Source organism: Fulmarus glacialis, unplaced genomic scaffold (assembly GCF_000690835.1).
Source record: "Fulmarus glacialis isolate BGI_N327 unplaced genomic scaffold, ASM69083v1 scaffold32050, whole genome shotgun sequence".
NCBI classification, from domain to species: Eukaryota; Metazoa; Chordata; class Aves; order Procellariiformes; family Procellariidae; genus Fulmarus; species Fulmarus glacialis.
The window spans coordinates 8,513-30,279 of record NW_009189068.1 but is presented as its reverse complement, the minus strand read 5'-3'; the positions used below and the strand labels follow the sequence as shown (position 1 = coordinate 30,279).

Below are 21,767 nucleotides of genomic sequence, written 5' to 3'. Positions count from 1 at the left end.
CAACGGAATCTGAGGACTTTCAGCATTTCTGACTCACAGCTCACTGCATCACTTTTAAACTCCCACAGCAAAGTTCCCATCTTCCATCTCTGTACTTTGTCATATGCAATATGCTGCTGTTTCTATAGGAGTTGTTTTATGTGACATGGTTGTGTTCTCAAAAATTGTGTGGAGGTAAAAGTAATTGAAGAGTTTGGAAAAGACGAGTGAAAACAAACAGGTAACAGTGTTTCACATTATCCTAAAAGCACAAGATTTGAGAAATCCAGAATGATGATTTTCCTGAGAAATGTATTAATTCCTTCCCCCTTTTGCATGTGTTCCTTTATTTGAATTTCTGTAACTCCCCAAGGCCACAGCTGAGTCTGTGCAAAATACTAGACCCACACTTCACAAGAGATGACATTTAACTTAGCTTGCAATCTTAACAGATTTGACTAAGAAAAGGATGTCTAGAGGTATTGTATGATTAATGAAAAATAAATTATGGTAAAATAGGCAGGTAGTTTCCCTTTGGGGAGGATTAATGGTCCTCAGATTCCCAGTTTTCTCCTGCATCTTCAGCAAATGTTATGTCAGGGAGTAACCTGGGCAAGATTGGTGGATGAAAAGCTGGACATGAGCTGGCAATGTGCACTCGCAGCTCAGCCGTATCCTGGGCTGCATCAAAAGAAGCGTGGCCAGCAGGTCAAGGGAGGTGATTCTGCCCCTCTACTCTGCTCTGGTGAGACCCCACCTGGAGTCCTGCGTCCAGCTCTGGAGCCCTCAGCACGAGAAAGACATGGACCTGTTGGAGTGGGTCCAGAGGAGGGCCACAAAAATGATCAGGGGGATGGAACACCTCTCCTATGAAGAAAGGCTGAGAGAGTTTGGGTTATTCAGCCTGGAGAAGATAATGCTTTGGGGAGACCTTATTGTGGCCTTTCAGTACTTAAAGGGGGCTTATAAGAAAGATGGGGACAAACTTGTTAGTAGGGCCTGTTGGGATAGGACAAGGGGTGATGGTTTTAAACTAAAAGAGAGTAGATTTAGACTAGATATAAGGAAGAAATTTTTTACAATGAGGGTGGTGAAACACTGGCACAGTTTGCCCAGAGAGGTGGTAGATGCCCCATCCCTGGGAACATTCAAGGTCAGGTTGGACAGGGCTCTGAGCAACCTGATCTAGTTGCAGATGTCCCTGCTCATGGCAGGGATTTGGACTAGATGACCTTTAAAGGTCCCTTCCAACCCAAACTATTCTATGATTCTGTGATTTCATCTAGCTCATGAGAATAATCTGTAGATTTTACAGAACAAGGTAGTACTGGGGGAAAATTGAGATGGGATCTGCTTTCAAGAGGAGCTTCTCAAGCCTTCCAGTAATTTCCAGTTACCGGAATAGGACACATTCTTTTTGGTTCAGTGTAGGAATGTTATCTCTGATCATACGATTATCTTTACAGGAGGCAGGCTGTGTCAAGGCTGAGATAAATAAAGGACTCTGGCAGCTTTCATGCAACAGCCAAGCAGCCTGTCCTGTTAAGAAAAACAGTTCCCTTCAGATGATCTATGTAATGTTCATGGCCCACTGACTCTTCCAAAATAAAGAATCAGATTTTAAAATGTGTCCTATTTTGGATGTTTGTGGATTTTTAACTGATCAGTTGATTGCATGAGAAGCTGCTCTTGGCTTTCAGGTAGCTCCCCACTCTGGCTGGTAACATAGCTTTTTTTTCTGGCAAATGCAGCCTCATCAGCCTCTTTTGTTTCAGTTGTGATTAGTTGCAGACTTTTGGCTCTCTGGGCCCAGATGCACGGACAAGGTAGAATGGATAATGAGTGCACTCTGGAACTATCCCACCAGCAAGGTACAAACAGTCTGAGGAATACAACATAATGATTTAAGAGAAGCACCTTTCCCCTCTAGAGGAACATTAGCGAATAAGCTTTAGTGTCTACAAGAACTGCGTTGGTATAGACCTTGCCCATACATATAACATATAGGAGGAAATGAGGGCAGGAAAGCTTCAAATTTCATTGTTCCTATCTATAGTTTCTTATTGTAGCTTCAAATGAGTTGGTGTGAACTTTATAACATAATGTGAGCAAATTGTTCATCATCTTATTATGTTAACAATACCTGTATCTCACACTTACTTTCATCCCTTAAGTAGGTTTGTGAACTGTAATGCTTTTCCTTCTGATAGTTGATGGCTTCATGGTGCAGAAAGTTGGCTACCTGTAGCATTTCTTCTGTTTCACGTTTGGTAACAAGTTTGACAATGGCTTTGCAGCTAGCCAGATAAGTCTTCATGGCACCTTTTAAAAACAAAACCAATAGACCAAGTAGACCAAATGATCCAAACACTCCTAGAAATCCCTTGCTGAAGCTGGTAATCAGTTGAGTTTCTGTCTCATGTTCTCCGATGTAGAGCTGTTTTCTTTGCAAAGTGAAGTGGAGGGATGTGACCAATCCTGCATCTCAAGTATCTGGATATATAAATTAATTAAAGAAAATGCTGGGAATGCCCCTCCCACTTCTTTGAGATTTTGAGGAACGGAGCACTTGTCAAGCTCACAGGACATCTTGGCTTGACCACATCCTTTTGCATTAAAGTTTAGGCAGATTTTCCATCTCTTCAGTTATTTTAACACAGTTGCATTGAGTCACTTACTCCCACTTAGAGTTTGTGCTGTGATAGAATCAGTTTGATTCTCTATGTACCGGTTATACTGGGTCTTCATGATGAGAAGGGTGATGATGATTTGTATTTCAAATAACATACCTAAAAGATCATATATGTTCATGATATGCATATAAACATCAGCTTGATTTTCAGTCCTCTCTTACCTTAGAGTGATTGCTGCCAGTCTTTCTCCCCACCCCAGATATTGCAGCATTGAAAAAAGCATCTTTTTTTTTTAACACTCTGTTCATTTCATTTAATTATATGAGAATGATTTTATATTTTTTTTTTTTTCTTTTTGAAAAGGCTGACAAAAACCCGTTAAGATTGTTAGAAAACAACAGGAGTGAAACGATGTCAGACAGACAAAAAGTTCTTGTTCTTTTTGTTGTCATCCTTTTTTTCTGCTTGTGGATTTTGCAGCTATGTTGGGGTATGCATCAGAAGAGAACAGGTTAAAAACAGTTTGTGAAGAGATATTTCTGTTGAAGTAGCTGAGCCTAGCTGATGGGTCTGTTGTGTATAAAGAGTTCCAAGTAGAAGAACTCTTGTTTTATGATGATTTAGTATATTCCTTCTTTATTTTCCCTCACCTTGGTGTTCTTGCGTTACCCAGAGTCCTTTAGTTTTTCACTGTCAGCCAGAAGTGGCAGAGCAATATTCCAGGTCAGTTCCCCTGTTACTGTGTAGTCAGGGTTGGGGAATGTAACACGGATTGCAAAAATAGATTTGGCTTAGGTGGTATCACCATCTAGAGAGAATGAAATGAGACATGAATCCCAGCTGAAAAGGCAGTCCAGTTCCATTAAACTTCAAAAATACTAACACAACGTAAGGCTTAGCAGCAGGAAACAGTAGAGACCACAGTATCCCTGGAAATGCAAGGTAATGTTCCTGCCTGCCACCTGAGCAAGCTTCTGTGGTTTATACCATAAAGAAGCCCTGTAGCTCCAGCCGAGGGCACAGCAACCACTTGCCCACATCATAGAAGGGTTCAATAATACTAAGAAAGAGAGAAAAACATTCCTGGCAGTTGTCTTTATGAGATTTTATCTTTCTGGAGAGGGGTTGGAAATAAATGCCGCTAATTATGGCAAGGCCTATGTGTTTTGTGTGAAAGACTAAGACGGTACAGAGTGAGTAATTGCCCTGAAAAAAGGCTGTCAGGAATAAAATGAGAAACTGTGAAGGACGCAGAAAGAAAACAAAAACTGTCTTGGAGATCAAAACGCGTGAGGATAAAGTAGATGTTGCCAAAGCTCATGCTGGGTTAGACTTTGCAAAGGAAAGGAAAGCAAACAGCTGTATCCTTAAGCATCTAGGTAAAAAGCAAGGTAAAGAAAAGCAGAAGTGGATCCACAGTGAAGATGGGGCTGACATAAAATGCAATTTTACATGTAGTCAGGCCATCAGATGAATACTTGGCCTCCAATTTCAGTTGGGACAATGGCATTGGACATGGGAGCAAAAGAAGTCAGTGTGTAGCAAGATTTGGAAATGGAAATTAACCCAATGAAGCTGGAAGCAAAATTTAAATATTGCTATACTGTAATGAGTGGAAATAAAATTCGACCAAATAGTCTTTGTCTCAGAAGAGTGGAAGAATTGTACAATGAAATTGTGAGCTTTGTGGTAACAATTTGTGATTAAATCAAGCTATCCTACTAATAAGATGGAACCTTGACTATCTAATTCAGGGTAATACCATGGGACCACTGGGTCACAGAAGTATGACCTGCAGATAAACAGTTAAAAAGAAAAGAAAAAAAAAAAAAAAAAAAGAAAAAAGGTGATCTGAACAAGTACATATCAGTTAATCTAAACAGTAGATAAAACACCTTCTTTAAAGGCATAACTAAAGACTGCTAGTTCTGCAAGTGAAGTCCTTTGACCTTATGAAGGTAAGTGGTATAAAATGTGACATGGATTCACCAAAGACTATGCCGGACTAGCCTGACAGCTTTTATCGACGAAGTAACTGATTACCTCCATAAGGGAAATGGAGAGGATTTGAACACTCTGGACTTCAGTGAAGCACCTGAAGGTTGCCACATGGAAATAATTATTTAAAGTGGATAAAATGAGGCAGTAGTACATGAAGTGTCGAGTAGCTAAGAAGTTGACTTAAATGAGAGATTAGAGGTTTTATTGAAAAAAGAAATAATGGGGTTGGATGTCACCTACAGACTGTGGAGTTTCACAAAAAATTATTTGGGGACTGATCTTTGTAATGCTTTTCACTAAGGTTACTAGCAAAAAAAAGGAAAAAAAATCTGCTAATGAAATTAATTGCTGAGGCAACATTTCAAACCGTCATCAATGCAGAGGAGGATAGGCATGTCATACACTAAGAACTGCAAGATGTTGCAGGCTGTAATATTAAAAATAGAAATGTAATAGTAGAAAGTACCGGGTCATGCACTAAGAAAGTGTTAAGAATTTTGGCTACCAGCAAGGTGCTTATCAGTTGAAAGTAGAGAAGGAGAAAGATCTGAATATCAGTCAATAAATAAAAGCCACCAGTATTATGTGGCGTATAAATAGGCAAGTGTGTTCTCAGTGTGTGTCAGATGAGAGATTTCTGGCAGGGCTGTATGTTACGCTGATAAGGCCTCATCTGGAAAGCTGTGTTCAATTCTAATCACGCAGGTTCTGGAAAGATTAATCCAAACTGGGACAGGTGCAGAGACCTGGGGGACACTGAAGAGCACACTGAAGAGCTTATCTCATGAGGAGAAGGCTTGGCGTGTTTAGCAAAGCAAAACAGAAGCTGGGAAAGATTGGGCTCTGTAAATAGTAAGCTGGGTAAGGGTAAACAGTGGCATGGTATTTAAGCTAAAATACTAGAATTTCAAAAAGAAATGGGTCAATGCAGGTTAGAATTTAATTCATTGAGTGCCACAGTGAATGAAGCTCCTGTATAATTTCCTGCAACTGCCTGGTTCATATGTCCTTGCAATTTTCTGGGATTCATGGGATTTGTGATTGCAAACGTCACCTAGGTTTTTCCCTGTGGTTCGTTTCATCACAAAGTCTGGTTAAAAAGCAAATGAATTGAAGTCTATAAAAAGTTTTAAAACTTGCTCCAGGTGGGCCTTTTTTATGCCCTTCCTTCCCCATCTTTAAGTAGTAGTAATATTTTTTTGCTCTCTGACTCTGTAGAGCTACCTTGACTGGTAACAATTTTAACATTATGCAGCAGGATTGCCCCATAGCATTCCTACTTTTGACTCATAGAATATATGCAGTCTGTGGTCAGGCCCTCCCCAATACTTACTACATAGGCTTCATTGCGGCTCTAGTTTTTGCAGCTAAAATGTCCTTATTTCCTCTCTCAGCTAGGACATCTAACATTCTTTTTAGCATCTATTAGCCAAAACCACTAAGGTTCCCTTTTGCAGTCTGGCTCCTCAGCAGGTTCTGCCAGTAGTGGCGAACAGGATAATGACATAAGGTATTCTCTCGCTTTATTTACCTCCCTCTGCCTCATGTCCTGTTTCTCCCGATTGCTCAGTTTCCTTAAAAAGTAACAGTTCTAACTGTTGCATTTATTGTTTATTCACTGGCTTATTCTTTAGGTTCTAATGTAAATGGGCTGGAAGAGCCCAGCCTTGCTAAGCGGTTGCGTGGCACGCCTGAGCGGATTGAGCTGGAGAACTACCGACTGTCACTGCAGCGGGAAGAAGAACTGGAAGAGGTTCCTGAAGAGACGCTAGCAGAGCATAACCTGAGCAGTGTGTTGGACAAAGGAACAGAAGAGGATGTGCCCAGCAGGTTAGCACACATTGTCCATAAGCTTTTTTATACTCATCCCAACAGACTTTTGCCTGCTTTTCCCATAGCTTTTTTTAACATGTTATTTACCAGGTTGCCCTTTCTAAAGTTGTTGAAAATGTTCTGTGTATTTACGCAGGTATTTTGTCTTGTAGCGTCTGTTCTTCTAAATAGCTTATTACCATTCGTAGAAGACACCTATAGTACCATAATACCATGAAATTCAGTCCTAAGTTGGAAGGCGTTTTTTTAATTTTTTTTTTTAAATTGTATCAAAGACAAATGAGTCTTTTGAGCAAACAGAACATGGATTCAAATGCGAGGGGGTTCCAAAGTTAACTTCTTTTCTGTATGTTTTGCATTATAATTCAAAAACAGTTTTGGTTTAAAGATTCAAGCTTGATACACATGTAATCCTGATTGAACGCTAATGCAATGCCTGAGAGATAGTAATTTGAAGTAATAGTTATGGCTGTTGAAAAGCACATTGTACCTTCACAAATTTCTTTTTATCTGCAAAATGATGTATAAGCACATCAGGATCCAAATATAGGCAGGTGGAGCTACTGGAAATAGTTGTTGCAAGAATCATTGAGAGAAAACACTTGATGAAGAATGCTTGTGAACTTTATAGTCAATCACACACTTTTTGCAGAGTCTCTATCTCTTAATATGGTTTCTAATCATGTACTTTTCTTTGTCGCAATAACAGCCCTTACCTTTTCAGCTCTCAGTCTGTCCAGTAGTCTTCTTGAAATAAACTCAGAAAATGCTGTCACTGGTTTCCTGAGACTTAGATCCTACAAGCATATTCTATGTATGCATTACCTACAGGTATAGGGCTGTATGAGAAATTTCTTTACTACATTTATACACGTGAAATTGAATTGGATTGGTGTGGGGAAGAATGCAGGAATAAAAATGTTCATTAAAATGCTTACAGGATTAATGTAGTACAGAATCTGTTATTTATCTGATAAGATAAGTTTGAAGATGCAGCATCTGGAAAGGAGTAACTTATAGTAGCCTGAACTCAGCCTTGACAGAGAGTGTGTACATGTGGACTCATGAAGGTGTGGCTTTCATATAAGTGCCTGACAATTGCTAATATCTTGTACAGCTGTTTTGTCTGAAACCTAAATAATACTTTTTGATTAATTTCTTAACATACTAATTCTTTAGAAGATACTATTTTGATATTTTTACATAATTGAGATCTTAACTAGTGCTCTGGTTGAATAATCACGGGACTATTTGTGGGAGATGGAAACTCTGTTTGCTTCACTCATCCTTCCTTTAGGTCCCTGCTCAGGCCTAGGAATTACATCAATTGTGACAGTATAGGCATTAATGATATTGAGGGGTTTTTAGTCCTTCATGTTTCTAGCTCTAAAAAAATTTACTAGTATGGGGTTTTATTATTATTGGTCTTGATTCAGTAAATCAGGACACAGTAGGCCCGCTCAGTAAATGGCAGAAGACTTCCAAAGGAGGAGAAGAGTTAGTTAAAAAAAGTGGAGTTTTGGCATTTTGGCATGAAGTTGTTGTTCATCTCCAAGAGATATTTTGCGAGATTGTGGAGACTGAGGGTAGTACAGTATTAGGTTAGCGAGTTTGATTTCCTCTTGTAGGGTGCTACATTTAGCTCCCTTTGTCCTACATACTTCCCTTAACCTGTATTAAACTGACTATTTCTGTCTATAATAGACTGAATTGTACAATTTTGCATGCAAAAAGCAGTGTTTAGTGGGCAACTCACACTCTGTCATAGAGAGGAAAGAGAAAATACATCAAATTCCCTCTCAGTTTCACCTGGAAAAATTTCTGTCCCAAATCCAAATATGGCAAGCAGTTTACTCAGAGCATTGAGAAGGCTGTGCAGGCCAAACATCAGAGGGAGAATTTTCTAGATGATGGAGCTATCGAGTGTCCTCTAGTCAGTGCTACCCACTCCATGATATGTGTCAGAAACCCCCCCCCAAAAAAAGGGGGGGAAAAAGTCTGACCACTTTTTCAGCAACAAAAGAAAAGAAGTTTGACTCCTGCAACAAGCCAACCAAAGCCCTGATTTGATCATCTTCACTGTCTTGGTGCAGCGCCACAGGGTTAGGAGCAGGCGGAGGAGATGGGGAACTTTTTGTTCCCTCCGTGTCTTATGGAGCGATGGATTGGGTTTCAAGGTTCAGTGAGGTGTTAACTCTAAATCAAGCAGAGACCACGCATTTTGGTGCCCAGCTTCCCATCACACACACCCTTAGGAGCATGCACACTGCAGAGAAAATTTACAGAAAACAGTATTCAAAGTGTATTTTTTCAAAAGAGAGTTAATCTTGTTTAAGCTTCAACAAGAAAAAAATCATTTAAGCAACCAAACCCTGACTACACAGCTTTTGAGGGGCAGAAAACCTTTTAGATGCCTTATTCATCCCCTTTAACTTGCAGTAACTCCCAGTATGTCATCTGCAGTTTGGTATAATACCCCGTGGCCTTTCGAAGGAGTGTCATAGGACAGCTTGTGCTGTATGGGTTTGTATGGCAAGGGAAGAGAAGAGCTTTGTTTCCACAGTTTAGGTTTTGGTTCCTCCCTCAGCACTGAATCTGTGTAGGTACACCTTTTTAATGAGATATTCAACTGCTTATACAAATTCTATAAAGCAATCTACTTTGGTCTTTGATCGCTGCTTTATAGAAGAGAGTTTCAGCTGTTGAATTAATTCCTGTGGCACAGAGTTGCCATGCTGAAAGGAATGCCCACTATACCAGGCCATCCCACTGCCGTCTTTCAGCTTCTCATTTCTCAGTGTTCAAAGGTCAAACAAAAACCAAGTTATAAATAAAAGCCAAAGAAGGTAAAGTGAGCTATGTGGTAAAGAATTTATGTCGTCAATATTACATGCGATAAGCCAGCTGGTTGAAGAGCAGCAGCTCATCCCATTCAGCAGTCATGGCAACACTTTGAGCAGCAGTAAACCTCATTGACAGCACACAAAAACCCCAGCATGCAGCACCTGTCAGGTTTATTTCCATACCAAAGGTGGGAAAGCTAATCAGGGAGGAGGGGAACATCACTTTTTCTCTCTGTGACAATATCTGTGTAAAGCCTTTGGCATATGCTTCGGTCTCCTGGAATACGCACCGAGTCCATGGCATGCAACAGTGTTTGTATTCAGTATTTAGCATGTGAAAACCAGGCAACCTCTTAAAAATAAGTATTCAGTTTATGCTGTGAAAAAGTGGGTTGTAATTTGAGCAAGATAGTGTTATATATGCAGAACAGTGAGGAGAATTTAAGAGCCTATGGATAGAAGTACGTGACAATCAGAGCATGAAAAAAGTGGTGTTTTTCTTATTAGCTTTACTATCAAAAATAGTCTGTCAGACAAGTAGATGAATAAAATTATGTAAATATGATGTGTTCGTGTAGTGTTAGACTGATTTGAAGTTCTGCACCTGAATATGTTTATCTGCAATATGAGAGAAAGAATGCTGCCATATATCTTTTTTTTTGGAAACTGTCAGATTGTCACATACTGTAACAAAATCTGTGTATGGGAAACAGAATTACAACAACTGTTCAAGTTATATTTTATAGATCTATGAAATTTAAGCATTATTTTCAACTTTTTGGTTTTCCCTCTCATTGTCTATATGGAATGGATTCTGCCAAAGGCTGGTAACTACAGTGATAGCTGGCATAAGGAAGCAGCAGAAGTAAAATACTGTTCTCCGATGATACACCCAAACAGTTTTCTCCTTCAATCCAGATGAATTTGGGCCTTTTAAGATTTATATGGGAAGCATCCAACTGTTGCTCTAATAAATGCAGTTCTTTTATGACAATGATCTATTAAGGAAAAACAAAGGAAGAGGACCTTTTCGCCCTACAGATGTTCTCTGAACATCTCTCTCTTTCACATTCATTTTCCAGTGACAAATGCAACCATCTTTCTCACCAGTACCTCTAGGTAGTCCAGCATGTAAGAGTAAGCTAGACTAAATGTCATTGTATAGGCAGTTACATTTCTTGCCCCTGCTGCTTATACTGAGGAACTGTTAGAATTAAACAGAGACGTCTGCTAAAAAGCACTAATGATTTACTGTTTTGCGTGTTTTAGACTTTGCTGTGATAATAATAAGCTCATTATTGTAATTATCCTTGCATTGCTTCCTACCGTCTCTTGCCACTATGTACACTGTGTACTTAACTGGATACATATTATAGTTCTGTCTGTGATGTAGAAAGGTGAGGGATTTTGTATTTTTTTTCTCCAGCTCTCCTTAGTTGACATGCTGTATCCCTTGGCCTGATAGTTGTATTGTGTGTTCTTTCTACTCCCAAAGCATTCTGTGGTTCACCCCAGCGAGTGCCAAAAACATCTTAGCTATCCGGTAGCTGCTATAATTGAAAGACGTGACCTTCTACATTCTGACACTGCTAGGACTCTTGCACCGCTTTATCCAAAGCAATGTGATATGAAGAAAGCAGTTTCTTTCTGCTGTATTCAGCTGTTACGAACTGTAACAATTAATGCTGCACAAATATTTAGACTTGGCTTCACAGGCACTTTTCTGCTACTTCAACTTCTTTAAAAAAAGCAGGGCAGCCCGCACCTGATGTTGTCACTAAAATGCCTATGAAATATTGAAAGCAGAAAATTAATGTTATTGTTTCCATCATATGTTTTGGGCTTATATGTATTGAAACATCTTGTCAGTGATCTAAGACTGATCTAGGAAACATTAACTAGTTGTTTCTTTATCACCCTTACAGTAGTTCTGAGTCTGAGATGGAGGAGGAAGATGAGGAGGAAGAAGATGAACTACTGCTGCCTCAGCAACCCCCTTCAGACTTGGGTGGTGTGCCATGGAAAGAGGCTGTGCGTATCCATGCCCTCCTGAAGGGAAATAGTGAGGAAGAGATTGAGGCTGAGGAAAATCATGAGATTGAGTACAAAGAGGAGGAGGAGGAAGAGGAGGAGGAGGAGGAAGAGGAAGAGGAAGAGGAGGAAGACGAGGAGTCGAGCGAAGGTTAGACAGATTGATTTGTCCTTCCTTTCTGCTAGACAACAGGGAAAACTGAGCTGAGTATTTGCCATACAGAATGAGAAAGATTTGCCTTGGAAAACTGTTCTTCTTCTTTCACTTCTTTATTGCTTTGATTTTTGACGGAGTTACTGTCAAGGAAAGTGTTAGGTGGATCATTCTGGATACAGAAGATCTTTGCCCACAGGGCAGTTACAGCATTAGTACCAACACTATGCTTCCCATACACCATGCCAACATGTGCAATTCTCAGCTTTGTGACACTGTATTGTTTTATTGTTGTTTTTTATTATTATTGGGAATTGGATTTGAATGTGCCCTTTGTTCTTTGGCAGCAAGAGCTGGAAGCATTGTGGAGGCAGTGTTTTCAGTTTTGCAGAGTGCCTCACTAAGGGGTAGTGCCCTGTAACTGTCATCAGGGCATCCCAGAAGCATCTGCTTGTAGCTCTCCTTAGTTAAAAGACAGCCTTGAGAAATCAGGGAATTCAGGTGGTTCCCATTTTAGCTCTGAGGGATTTCTGTGGAAAATCTTAGGAAAAGACTCCTTCCCCTGTGTTTGTCTCAGTCATCAAAATGCAAAGTTTGTACTGAGAATAGACATGTTTCCAGTGTTTCACCACCATGCCAAATTTCTCGCTGATCCTGTCTTTGTCTTTGTACTCACATTTCCTTTTTGTGAAGACTAGTAGACTCCGAAGAGCTTCTTCGTAAAGGTCTTTGGCTGCCTAATGCAAGGAGACGTCCAGTTTTTGAGTCTTAGTGGCAGTTTTGTTGATGAGCTCAGCAGGCTGCTTGGCTACTTTTTCAACATAGGAGCTGTATCTCCACAACTGAAGTCTGTCGGCTTCAGTCAAGACTGCTTTTTAAGTATGGTAACATGCACGTACATGTTGTGTGTTTAGTCTGCTAAACCATGGTGTTCTTGGACAGACATTGTTTCATTCGAGTAGTTTTCCTGTCAGACACTTTGAATACAGCGGGAGTACGGGGAGTTGCTGGGTTTCCAGACAGTCTCTCTTTCTGATTCTGTCCTTTCTCTTTCTCTCTCTCTCTCTCTCTCTCCATCGCTTGTGTGTGTGCATGCATGTCTGGTGTTATATATGGATGTGTGGTTCCCTCTGCTGTAGAGGGGGAGTATTGCCCTTGGGAGAGAGAGCTGCAGCAAGGCCGCTGGCTTCAACGTCTCTCAAATGAAGAGGACACGGGTACATTTAAAGGTACCCATATACCATCTCCACTTCCATTTCCCCGAAGGAGGGGGAATGTTTTAAAGAGCAGGTCCCACATGAGAAGTTTCTGTGTTTTATTTGATTGCTTTACCATCTCCCTAAAAACTGATTCAGTAGCTGTTGTTATCTTAATCTCCTGGTCCAGATGCCATATATCAGGTCTGACATTGCCTCTGGTTTTAGGAGAAAGATAAAGCTTGCAAGTACTTCAGGATATCTAGAAAGCGTGGACAATTTGCTACTGTAATGTGCATGAACAGTGACCCCCATGGGTCCCCCATTTAGGACTTTCAGGTTACTTCCATACACACAAACTAATTGCATCTGTGCAATATGTCAGACACATGGGACACATCAGAAGTACTGCCTTTAGATTGCCTGTTTCAGCAAACTTGCATTTTTTGTTGTCGTCCTTTGTGAGTGTGTGTCTGTGGGGAGAGTCTGTGGGGGAAGCTAATCCAGCTGCGGCGATCCCTCAAGATTTTTCAAACAGTCATATAATGGGCATAAAATTAATCTGACATTCCAATCTAACTGGTTGTGTTATTTTCCATGATACATTCTCTTGCAGTTTATTTCTGATGGTTGGTTTTTTTGAAGCACTTGGTCCTAATAGCTTCTTAATCCTTTATTCCCTCAATGTGGTTCGTTAGAGCCAGAATACATAAGAGGAAAATCCAAGTGCCTTCCTGCAGGTAAGAGGGCATATGCAGTTGTCAAACTGCCTATTTTGCAGCTTATGGTTGTAACAACTGTAGCTTAGCTTCTGACTTTTTTTTTTTTTTAAAAAAAAAAAGGAAGAGGCGTTACGATTTTTTCCAATTTAACTTTTCTGATGGTAAGAAGGAGAAGTATTAGTAATATGGCTGAAGAGCATAACTGAAGAAGTTCCCCTTATTGTGGTTGCTAGTGTGCTTTAGACCTGGCTCCTAAGGATTTGATGTGCGCGTGGCTTCTCATTCTGTTAAAAGTTCAACATTGAGACTGCCCGCTTCTTATAAAGTGCTGGTAGGTGCTATGGTGGAACTGGAGGGGAAAGCCAGCTTTCCAAATGTAAGTGCAATTAATGTCCAGCTTCCTGCAAAGCTTTGCAGGCAGCCTTGAGGGAAGGCTACACCAGGTGTCATTTGAAATTCTCAAGCATTTAGACCTCAAGGAAACGTTAGGTTTGCCTGTTAGCCAAGCAGCAGTCCTTCATGGTTGGCTGTGCTGCTATTTATTTACTGGAAAAGGTGAGAAGGACCCATGTCCTAATCAGGACAGGTTCAGGCCTCTCTCTGGAGACTTGCGGAGTAACTGAAGGTGTGTATGTTACACTGGTCTAAATCCCAGATAAATCCATTTTAAAACACGCAGATCATGTGGGGCCTGCTCTTTCCGAGCCTTGCTGAGTGACTATATACTTCTCAGCCATTGCTGGCAAACCTAAACCTTTTAACACAAAATTTTGTATGGCGATGCAAATGCTAACTCTACTCATCTTGGGGTCTGCATGTGAGTGCTTTGGTACAGAGTGAGAAAAGCCCAGGTTCCTGTTGCTGCAGGATATCCAGTAACTCTGGTAGACTATGTGGTTGTGCTAATTGATATGAAAACTCTCTGATGAGGCAACAGAAACATAAAACTGCTAAATACTTCGCTAAATTGTGAATCCTGCTCTGCATTTGAGTTTGTGCGTCTGAACCCTTTTCCCTTTTAATAACCAGCTGGTGATTCTGTCCTTCCTGCAGTTCCTTCTGCCTGTTTCTTCTGCTGTTTTAATGCCAAATCTCACACACAGTCATTCCTGAAAAGGAAGTTCCAAACACTTTGTCATGTCTGGGGAAAACATGGCTGGGAGAGAGGAATTTCGTTAAAAGGAGACAGCAGGAAATAATGAGTGCAACCTCTAAATGCTGCTGATGTTTCTTGTTTCCTTCAAACACTAGTGCACCATATGAAAATCTAACTGCTTTTGAGGTTCTAAACTGCTGAAACAGTGTTTGCCCTACTCAGTGGTAATCCAGCTGTTGTGAAAATTTACTTCCTACTTTATAAAGTAAGTGGGCATTTTCCTTTCAGGATGAGTCATTTGCTTTTGAAGACCACTCCTGCAGACGCTGAACACCTGTCCCCCGTAGAATGAGTTATTTTATTATGGGTAAATAAAACCTGAGCTATAGTCCCAGAGCAGATAGCAATAGAGACAGGGTCTCTGAATATAATACTCACCTCAGGGTAGATGCTCCCAAGGTGGGTATTCTGCAGCAGTTAAACAAGTCGCTTATCAGTTGCTTTAGGTGCCCATTGTTCCCTTTGACACTCCATAAGTAGCTGAAGTTTGTGTAGGCAGGTAATTGAGGAGTAATGCAATTTCTTTTAAACAAATTCATCCGTGTGACTTCTGGGGATGTTGGGGGGGCTGTTGAGTCGTAATGAAAATGCTGTTATTCTACCCTTCGAACAAGTCAGTACAAAAGAGCAGGAGTAAACAAAGTAGTGTTTTAAGTGCTAAAGTAAGTGTGCACCCATGTGTGCATACGCACATACACATATACATGTGAATCTCTGAGATCCATCATGTAATTTAATTCACAAAGAAATATGTACCCAGCATAGAAAGGAGTGCTTAACCCAATAATAGGGAATGAAAGACCTTTTGTTTTGGTGCATCAAACTACAATGCAGATTGTTCCTTGCCTTTAACAGCAAGATGTCTTTGGCAATAGTCATAATGAATAGGCTGAAGGAGCTGGAAATTTCTACTAAATTGGTATTTACGTACCACATACTGTTAGACGCCCAGAGAATGTCTTTCATTTCAGCGAATCCACTTGCAATCTACAATGATGTTTTTAATAGCATCTTTCTGCTTTTGGAAGGGCATTATTCAGCTTTGATGGGAAGTATGAGGAGCGCTGTATTGGTGTATGCGTGCATACACAATGCTGAGCGTTTTCTGTCTGCCTTGCAAACTGATCTTAGCCAGTAATATTTTCTTTTCTTCTTTTCTTATTTCCTTTCCTATGATGTGTTACCTTTCCTCTCCACTTTCTCCCATCTTTTCCTCCCTGTCCTTCATACACCCTGCCTACAACCTGGTATTCCATGGCCTCCTCCTGCTAGCCGGAAACCTTAGACTGCAGCAGATTGTAAATCCGGTTGATCCTCTGGAGATCCTGGCAGATGTGCACTGGACACACATCCGTGAAAAAGAGGAGGAGGAAAAAATGGTCCCAACCTCAAACTCCTCCACCTCCAGAGGTAATCTTCCCCAAGCACCACACCATCAATTCCTGGATCACGGTTGCAGCTGTTTAACTCTGTTGCTTCTGCGCCCTTCAAGAGCAGTGTACTTCAGCAGGGGCAGCAGTGATTGAGAGGAACTACTTTCAAATTACACTGAAATTACACTTGGTTAAACATTTTGCTTTTCAGGTCAGTGTCTACTTAAAATTACTACTTTCTCAGTTCTGTGGTGGTGTGACTTCTTCTCACTAGTTCGTCTGCCTGCTTTGACTCCGTAGCATTTTTCCTCGCCACACACATGATTTGATAGTGCTGGCAGTCAGCCCTCGGTAACTGACTTTAGGGATAGTAATAGAAGCTGTCATGTGCTTTTTGTGGCAGTGAGGACTCTACGCCTCTTTAGGGAAAGCTGAGTAGTGTAGCTACTACAGCAAAGATTGAATAGGGTCAGCTTCTGTGTTGAGCATATTTCTCTGCTGCTGCTTTTCAAAGTGTGTAACTGCATCTGATATTAGTAGGGAATGATGGGGCTCAAAGGGCTTACAAGTCTGATCAGTGGTGGGTTTGACTCCCTGTATTTAAGATTTGACAGTATATCTGTTTTTTAAAGTGAGGTGTGCTCTTTGTGAGTTGCCAGTTACTTAAAGGAAAACTTTGGAGGGGGAAAATGCCAATAGTCTAGCTCTCTTGTAAGCACCTTCCAGCAATCCCTGCGACCTTATTCTAGACTATATTACAGCGTGTTGTAAGGTAAGTATGTCATAGGTGCTTTACCTATGCAGAAGCCTAGGCTCAATAAATGTTAATCATGCACTTGATGAGTAGTGGTCTTCTCTCAGAGTCTGTAACCATTGTGCCAGAATTGTAGAGGGAGTAAGTATGCTGTGGGAAGGGGTGTCTTTTACAGCAAATGTGAAATTAAGTTAATGACTGATCTCTATTAAGAAAGCCTAGGACTTTACCTCATGTTGCCTGATCATATTCCATTCCAGATAATTGTCTTTTTTCCTCGTAGTTCTAAATGTTTGGGTTTTTTTTTTAATCCTGGTCCAACTTGATACACAGTTCCAGATCAGTTTGGCTACACGTATAATTGCAGTTTGTAGAATGCACTGGGATTTTCTGGTGTGAAGTCTGCTCCCTACAAATAAGAGATGGGTATTTCCTTCCCACTGCAACCACAGAAATAGACTGTGTTCAACTGTCTGTAACATTCGGTATAGCTAGAATAGTCGCTTAACGTTTAAAAACACTAAGAAAAAATGTTAACACAGTTTCTTAAGCTTACTACTATTAAGGTTACTTTAGCTTCTGCTTGAGGGTCTATATCACTATCTATAATTCCTACTTTTGCATAGTGTATTGGTACAGCTGCCAGCAAAAGATGATCCTTCCAAAATTGATTTTGTGGTCTTTCCAACTTCCTTTGGGAGGGAAGGCAGTATTTCCTTTCCTTCCCCTAAAACTGGGGCAAAATTGGACAATCCTGATTAACAGATTAGCTGCTTCAGTTACTTTGTCATATAGTACAGGAGTGTGCAGGTGTATCAGCATTTTGGTTTTTTAAAGGGCTGTTGCCGATAAGTACTTGTGGATATGCTGTAAGTTTTCAACCTGAGTTCAATAGACAAATTTGTTCCTGGCTGAGCTGTATTCTGTGGTAGGAGGTGTTTGGAGAGCCCATCAGTAGCAGACACGATAGGGTTTGATGTGAAAGCCTGGGATAGCGTGACGATACACAGAAGCCCGTCTCATTCTGCTTTGGGCGCTCTTCTTCATCTGCTCGCATTCGCACCCGGGCAGCACAGGTTCTGGGAAACCTGGTATGACCACCCCTCTCTCATTGCTCAGCTCTTTCATCTCTTAGTTTCCCTCCTCTGCAGACTTTAAAGTGGAGGACAGCAGCAGCAACCTGCTGCTCAGATGCGGTGTTTTTCTCACTGTGCCATCTGTATTTCCTCTAACATTACAGATCCTAAAGGAAGATTAGGCCCCTGACATGTGTACGTTATCTCAATTTAAATCCCAAGCCTGGAATCGTTGTTTAACACTTCATAGGTTTTATTCCTGTGTATGCTACTGAAAAATTTCCCTTTGTCACTCTTCTGTTTTAGACGCTTACTGATGGTCTAATTTTGATTTCTTACAATTTATTGTTTTTTAAATTCAGCATCCGACCTTCCCTCCGTACGCCATGAGGCGGTACAGGCGTGGCTGGAGACGGTCCCTGGAGGTAGTTTGGTGATGTTCTATGTATTCCAATGCACAATAACCCTGCCCGTCTCTTCTCCATGCCTTCAGCAGCTGAGCTGGTACTTTAACCCTGGAACTCACAGCCCTGTCGCTACTGCATGACTGGACGTGGAGGGAGGGAGGAAGGGGGAGTGTGCATGCACGCCTTGCTCAGACAGTCCATTCTTGCATGAACTCGACATTTGTTGTAACCCTTCTGAAGGCAGGCCAAACAGAGAGGTTATCTTGGGTCTGATGAAGTAGAAGGAGGAATCTGGTTGACTGCTTCGATTTGCTTTGTAAACTGAAGACTGGACCAGTTATTCTTCCCTTAGCTTCTTGACTAAAAGAACATGGGGCTTTCTTGCAGTCAAAAGATTAAGTAACAGAGAGTGCTTAAAGCACTTACATTTCTCTGTAGCAACTGCAAACTCTAGTTATCTGGTGAAGAAAACAAGAAAGAAGAATATGGTTGAAGCTGGGATCTTTGAGAATAGCGATGGCTGTTGTGTCTCCTTTGACTTGGGGTTTACATTATTTAGGAAAGCCTCAGGAAAGTTGAAGGATGGTAGAGCTCAGCTGCTTTTTTTATGTGGTCCTCTCAGCTCTATTACAAAACTGGTGAGCATGAAGATTCTGGGATTAGAGTAAGGGAGTAAATTTGTGTAAAGTGGTGAAGGTATCTAAATCAGTGGAACAGCAGTAATTTGTGGCTAGGTAGTTGATCTACAGCTAAGTTGCTTTGGCACATCAGAATAGCTAGCTTGCCTATAAAACTTTGTTTCTGCTGCTGCTTTGGCAAGGCAGCAGTGTTTACAAGATGTCTGCACACAATGCAGCCTTCTCACAGCTGCTAGCTGATATGAACCAAGTGCTGATCCCAGTTTCTGGCTGCCATAGTGTGTAGCTTCTGAGTTATTGTGTGACAGCTTTTGGCCTCTTGCTCCTTATCCTAACTGCATATACGTATATGCACAGTATATGTATAATATAACCAGCCACCTGCAAGCTCTCCATGTCCCTCAAAATGGGGTCCACCCTTGCACCAAGTTGTTACTTATTTATGCATCTGTAATCTTCTGTTGAGTTTTGTGTACCAACCTATCTAAGAATTTATTTTCTCCTCTCTCTCCAACACTCCCTATGTGTGTCATGTCAATTTATGGTTTCTGGATATGAAGACACGCATATACATAGTGGTATCAGATATTCCTAACATCAGAGTTACATTTTTGCAAGTTTTGATTAAGATTACTCATATTTGCTGCTACCATAAAACCATCCCATGACATTATTATTTCCAAAATAACATAAGCCACTGCATACCTAAGCAACAATCAGACTGGGACACAGTTTGGTTTTGTTCGGTAGATTTGTAAATGCCTCCGTGGGCAGTCCAGCCTTTGCCATATGATTCAGTCTCCTATGCTCAACATCTGTAAGATTCTGGATTTTATAAGCTTCTGACTTAAGAGGATAGGCCAGTGGTTTATCACACGTAAGTGTAACTGCCTTTTCACAGTAGTTGACAGAAAATAAACTAGCCCATATGTTTGTCTGTCTTAATACTACAGAGGGGAAAAGCATGGAAAAAGAGAAATTCTCAGGTTGGAGGAAGAAGACAAACCACCCACTGAAGGCTGTGTTCTGAAATAAGCAAAAACCTGTATTAGAGAAAGAGGAGAGGCTGCAAGACCTCAATTTTAGGAAGGGTTGGTTTGTTTTCAAGATTGTCTTAATTAGCAATGCTAGCATATAAATGGTTCCAAAAGTCACGTTGTCACTAGTAAACAAAAAGGATCAGGGCCTACTCCCTGACTGAGGAGAAAGCTGGCACAGTGTGATTCACTCCCATATGGCTAAACTTTTTTGCCATGCAGAATCAGGGGGCTGCGTCCGGACTGCCTGTTGGAAACAGCTTCTAGGCCTACCATGGGAACTAACTGCTGGGAGTCATGCCAGGAGCCCTCCTAAAGATGACAGTATGATACTGTTTGCATTCAGGTCTAGAGACTTGCACCGCTTAGTTTACTGGTATAGGTGCAACCAAGAAGGTTATAAATATATCTGTTATCATCGTTATAGGTCCATATCCTATGTGTATAATTAGCAAACGTTGTGCATAATAATACCTGCTGACTGTGTATGCATTTGCAATAGGATATACAACACAGTTAAATGTCTGCATGTTGTTGAACATGAATTGATGCTAACTCGCTGCACAAATCTAAAAATGTAATTGATTGACTCTGCTGTGGAAAAAAAACCTGGAAGTGCTTGCTTCTTTTTTTATATTTAAATTATGTTTTCTGAAAATGCTTAATAAAAAAAAATTAAGCAAATCATCCATAGTACTAGAGATGGGAGAAGGTGTCATAAGGTTTAGGTTTTTTAAAAAAGTACCATTTAATAATGAAATTTAGACCCCACAGTTTGGTCTTGTCTCTCCTCCTGTAATTAAATCCTGTCACAAATAGTAGTATAACCCTTTTCAGAGTTATAAATTCAAGAATCTTTTCTTTATTTTAACCCAGCAAATCAAATTATGATCTGTAACAGAAAAGAAAGGTTTGAGTATATCTTTGTATTTACTTAAAAATATCTCAATTAATTTATGTCTTATTTACTTGTACAGCATATCAAGTCTCTTAGACCTTTTTACCAAAGACTACTGTAGCTGCACAGAGTTAAACAGTTTCCAGATGTAATAATTATCAATCCCAGAGCTAGACTCTGTCTCTGATTTACACCCTCAAAAGCCTGTTTCAGTTTCAAGATGAACAGTTGTGGTACGTTGTGAGATTTCAATTTTCACATAATACACATATGCTATAACGTGGTAGTAACTGTTCTGGTGTGGTAAAGGAAAAAAAAAAATCTTCCTGGAAGAACAGTAAACTTCATTCTGGTTTGATGTCCTCCCAGTCCCCTTCTTGTTTAATTTTTCACAAGGCCTGTTGCTTAGAAAATCCCTGGCTGCTTTCACTGCAAATGCCTTTGAGACTCCCCAAGGGCAGGCATTCCTTGATTCGTTGGAGTCTGGAAGTATCATTTCACTATAGATGTCCTTCTGCGTGACACATTTCAGGATTTCTTGTTTTGCTGGTAATTAATAAATATCTCCACTATAAACTGTTGGTACAGTTCAATGTAGAACCTTTTCACTGTATAGTTTTTGTTTTTTTTTTTTTTTCTTTTTTTTCCTCAATATTTTAATATATTCTAGCTCCATGTGAGGATAATGATGTGGAGGACGAGCTGGGCACAGAGCCTGCAGACACAGAAGGGCAGGCAGGTGAAGAGGGAGACACGGGTGCAGAGCTGGATGACGGTAGGGTACCACCATGCATCATTTAAACCTGTTATGTGAACAGAACTGTATTGGTAGAAAATACTTTGTATGAGGGTACTTAAACATGATCTTATTTTTAGTGAAGTAGGAGTTTGTATCAAATAGTCAAGAGGGAGCCAGGAGTGAAAGACAAAAAGAAACAGAAGAACCTCAATGCCATGGGTTGTAGAATAAATTTCTCGTGTCCTCTCACCACCTGCTATCTAGTGGGCTTGGTCTTATGTCCATATTCAGTACTAA

The 21,767-nt window shown here is 40.5% G+C and overlaps 1 protein-coding gene across 1 annotated transcript in view; it reads left to right on the top strand.

Moving 5' to 3' along the window:
- Window positions 1-21,767, top strand: part of MICAL3 (microtubule associated monooxygenase, calponin and LIM domain containing 3) — a gene marked incomplete at its 3' end in the record, with an annotated part of 82,208 nt that overhangs the window by 54,999 nt on the left and 5,442 nt on the right. The window contains exons 19-24 of the mRNA XM_009580858.1: window positions 6,248-6,443; window positions 11,215-11,471; window positions 12,614-12,703; window positions 15,821-15,958; window positions 18,114-18,176; window positions 21,402-21,506. Of these exons, the coding sequence (XP_009579153.1) occupies window positions 6,248-6,443; window positions 11,215-11,471; window positions 12,614-12,703; window positions 15,821-15,958; window positions 18,114-18,176; window positions 21,402-21,506 (849 nt within the window). The remainder of the gene's footprint in view (window positions 1-6,247; window positions 6,444-11,214; window positions 11,472-12,613; window positions 12,704-15,820; window positions 15,959-18,113; window positions 18,177-21,401; window positions 21,507-21,767) is intronic.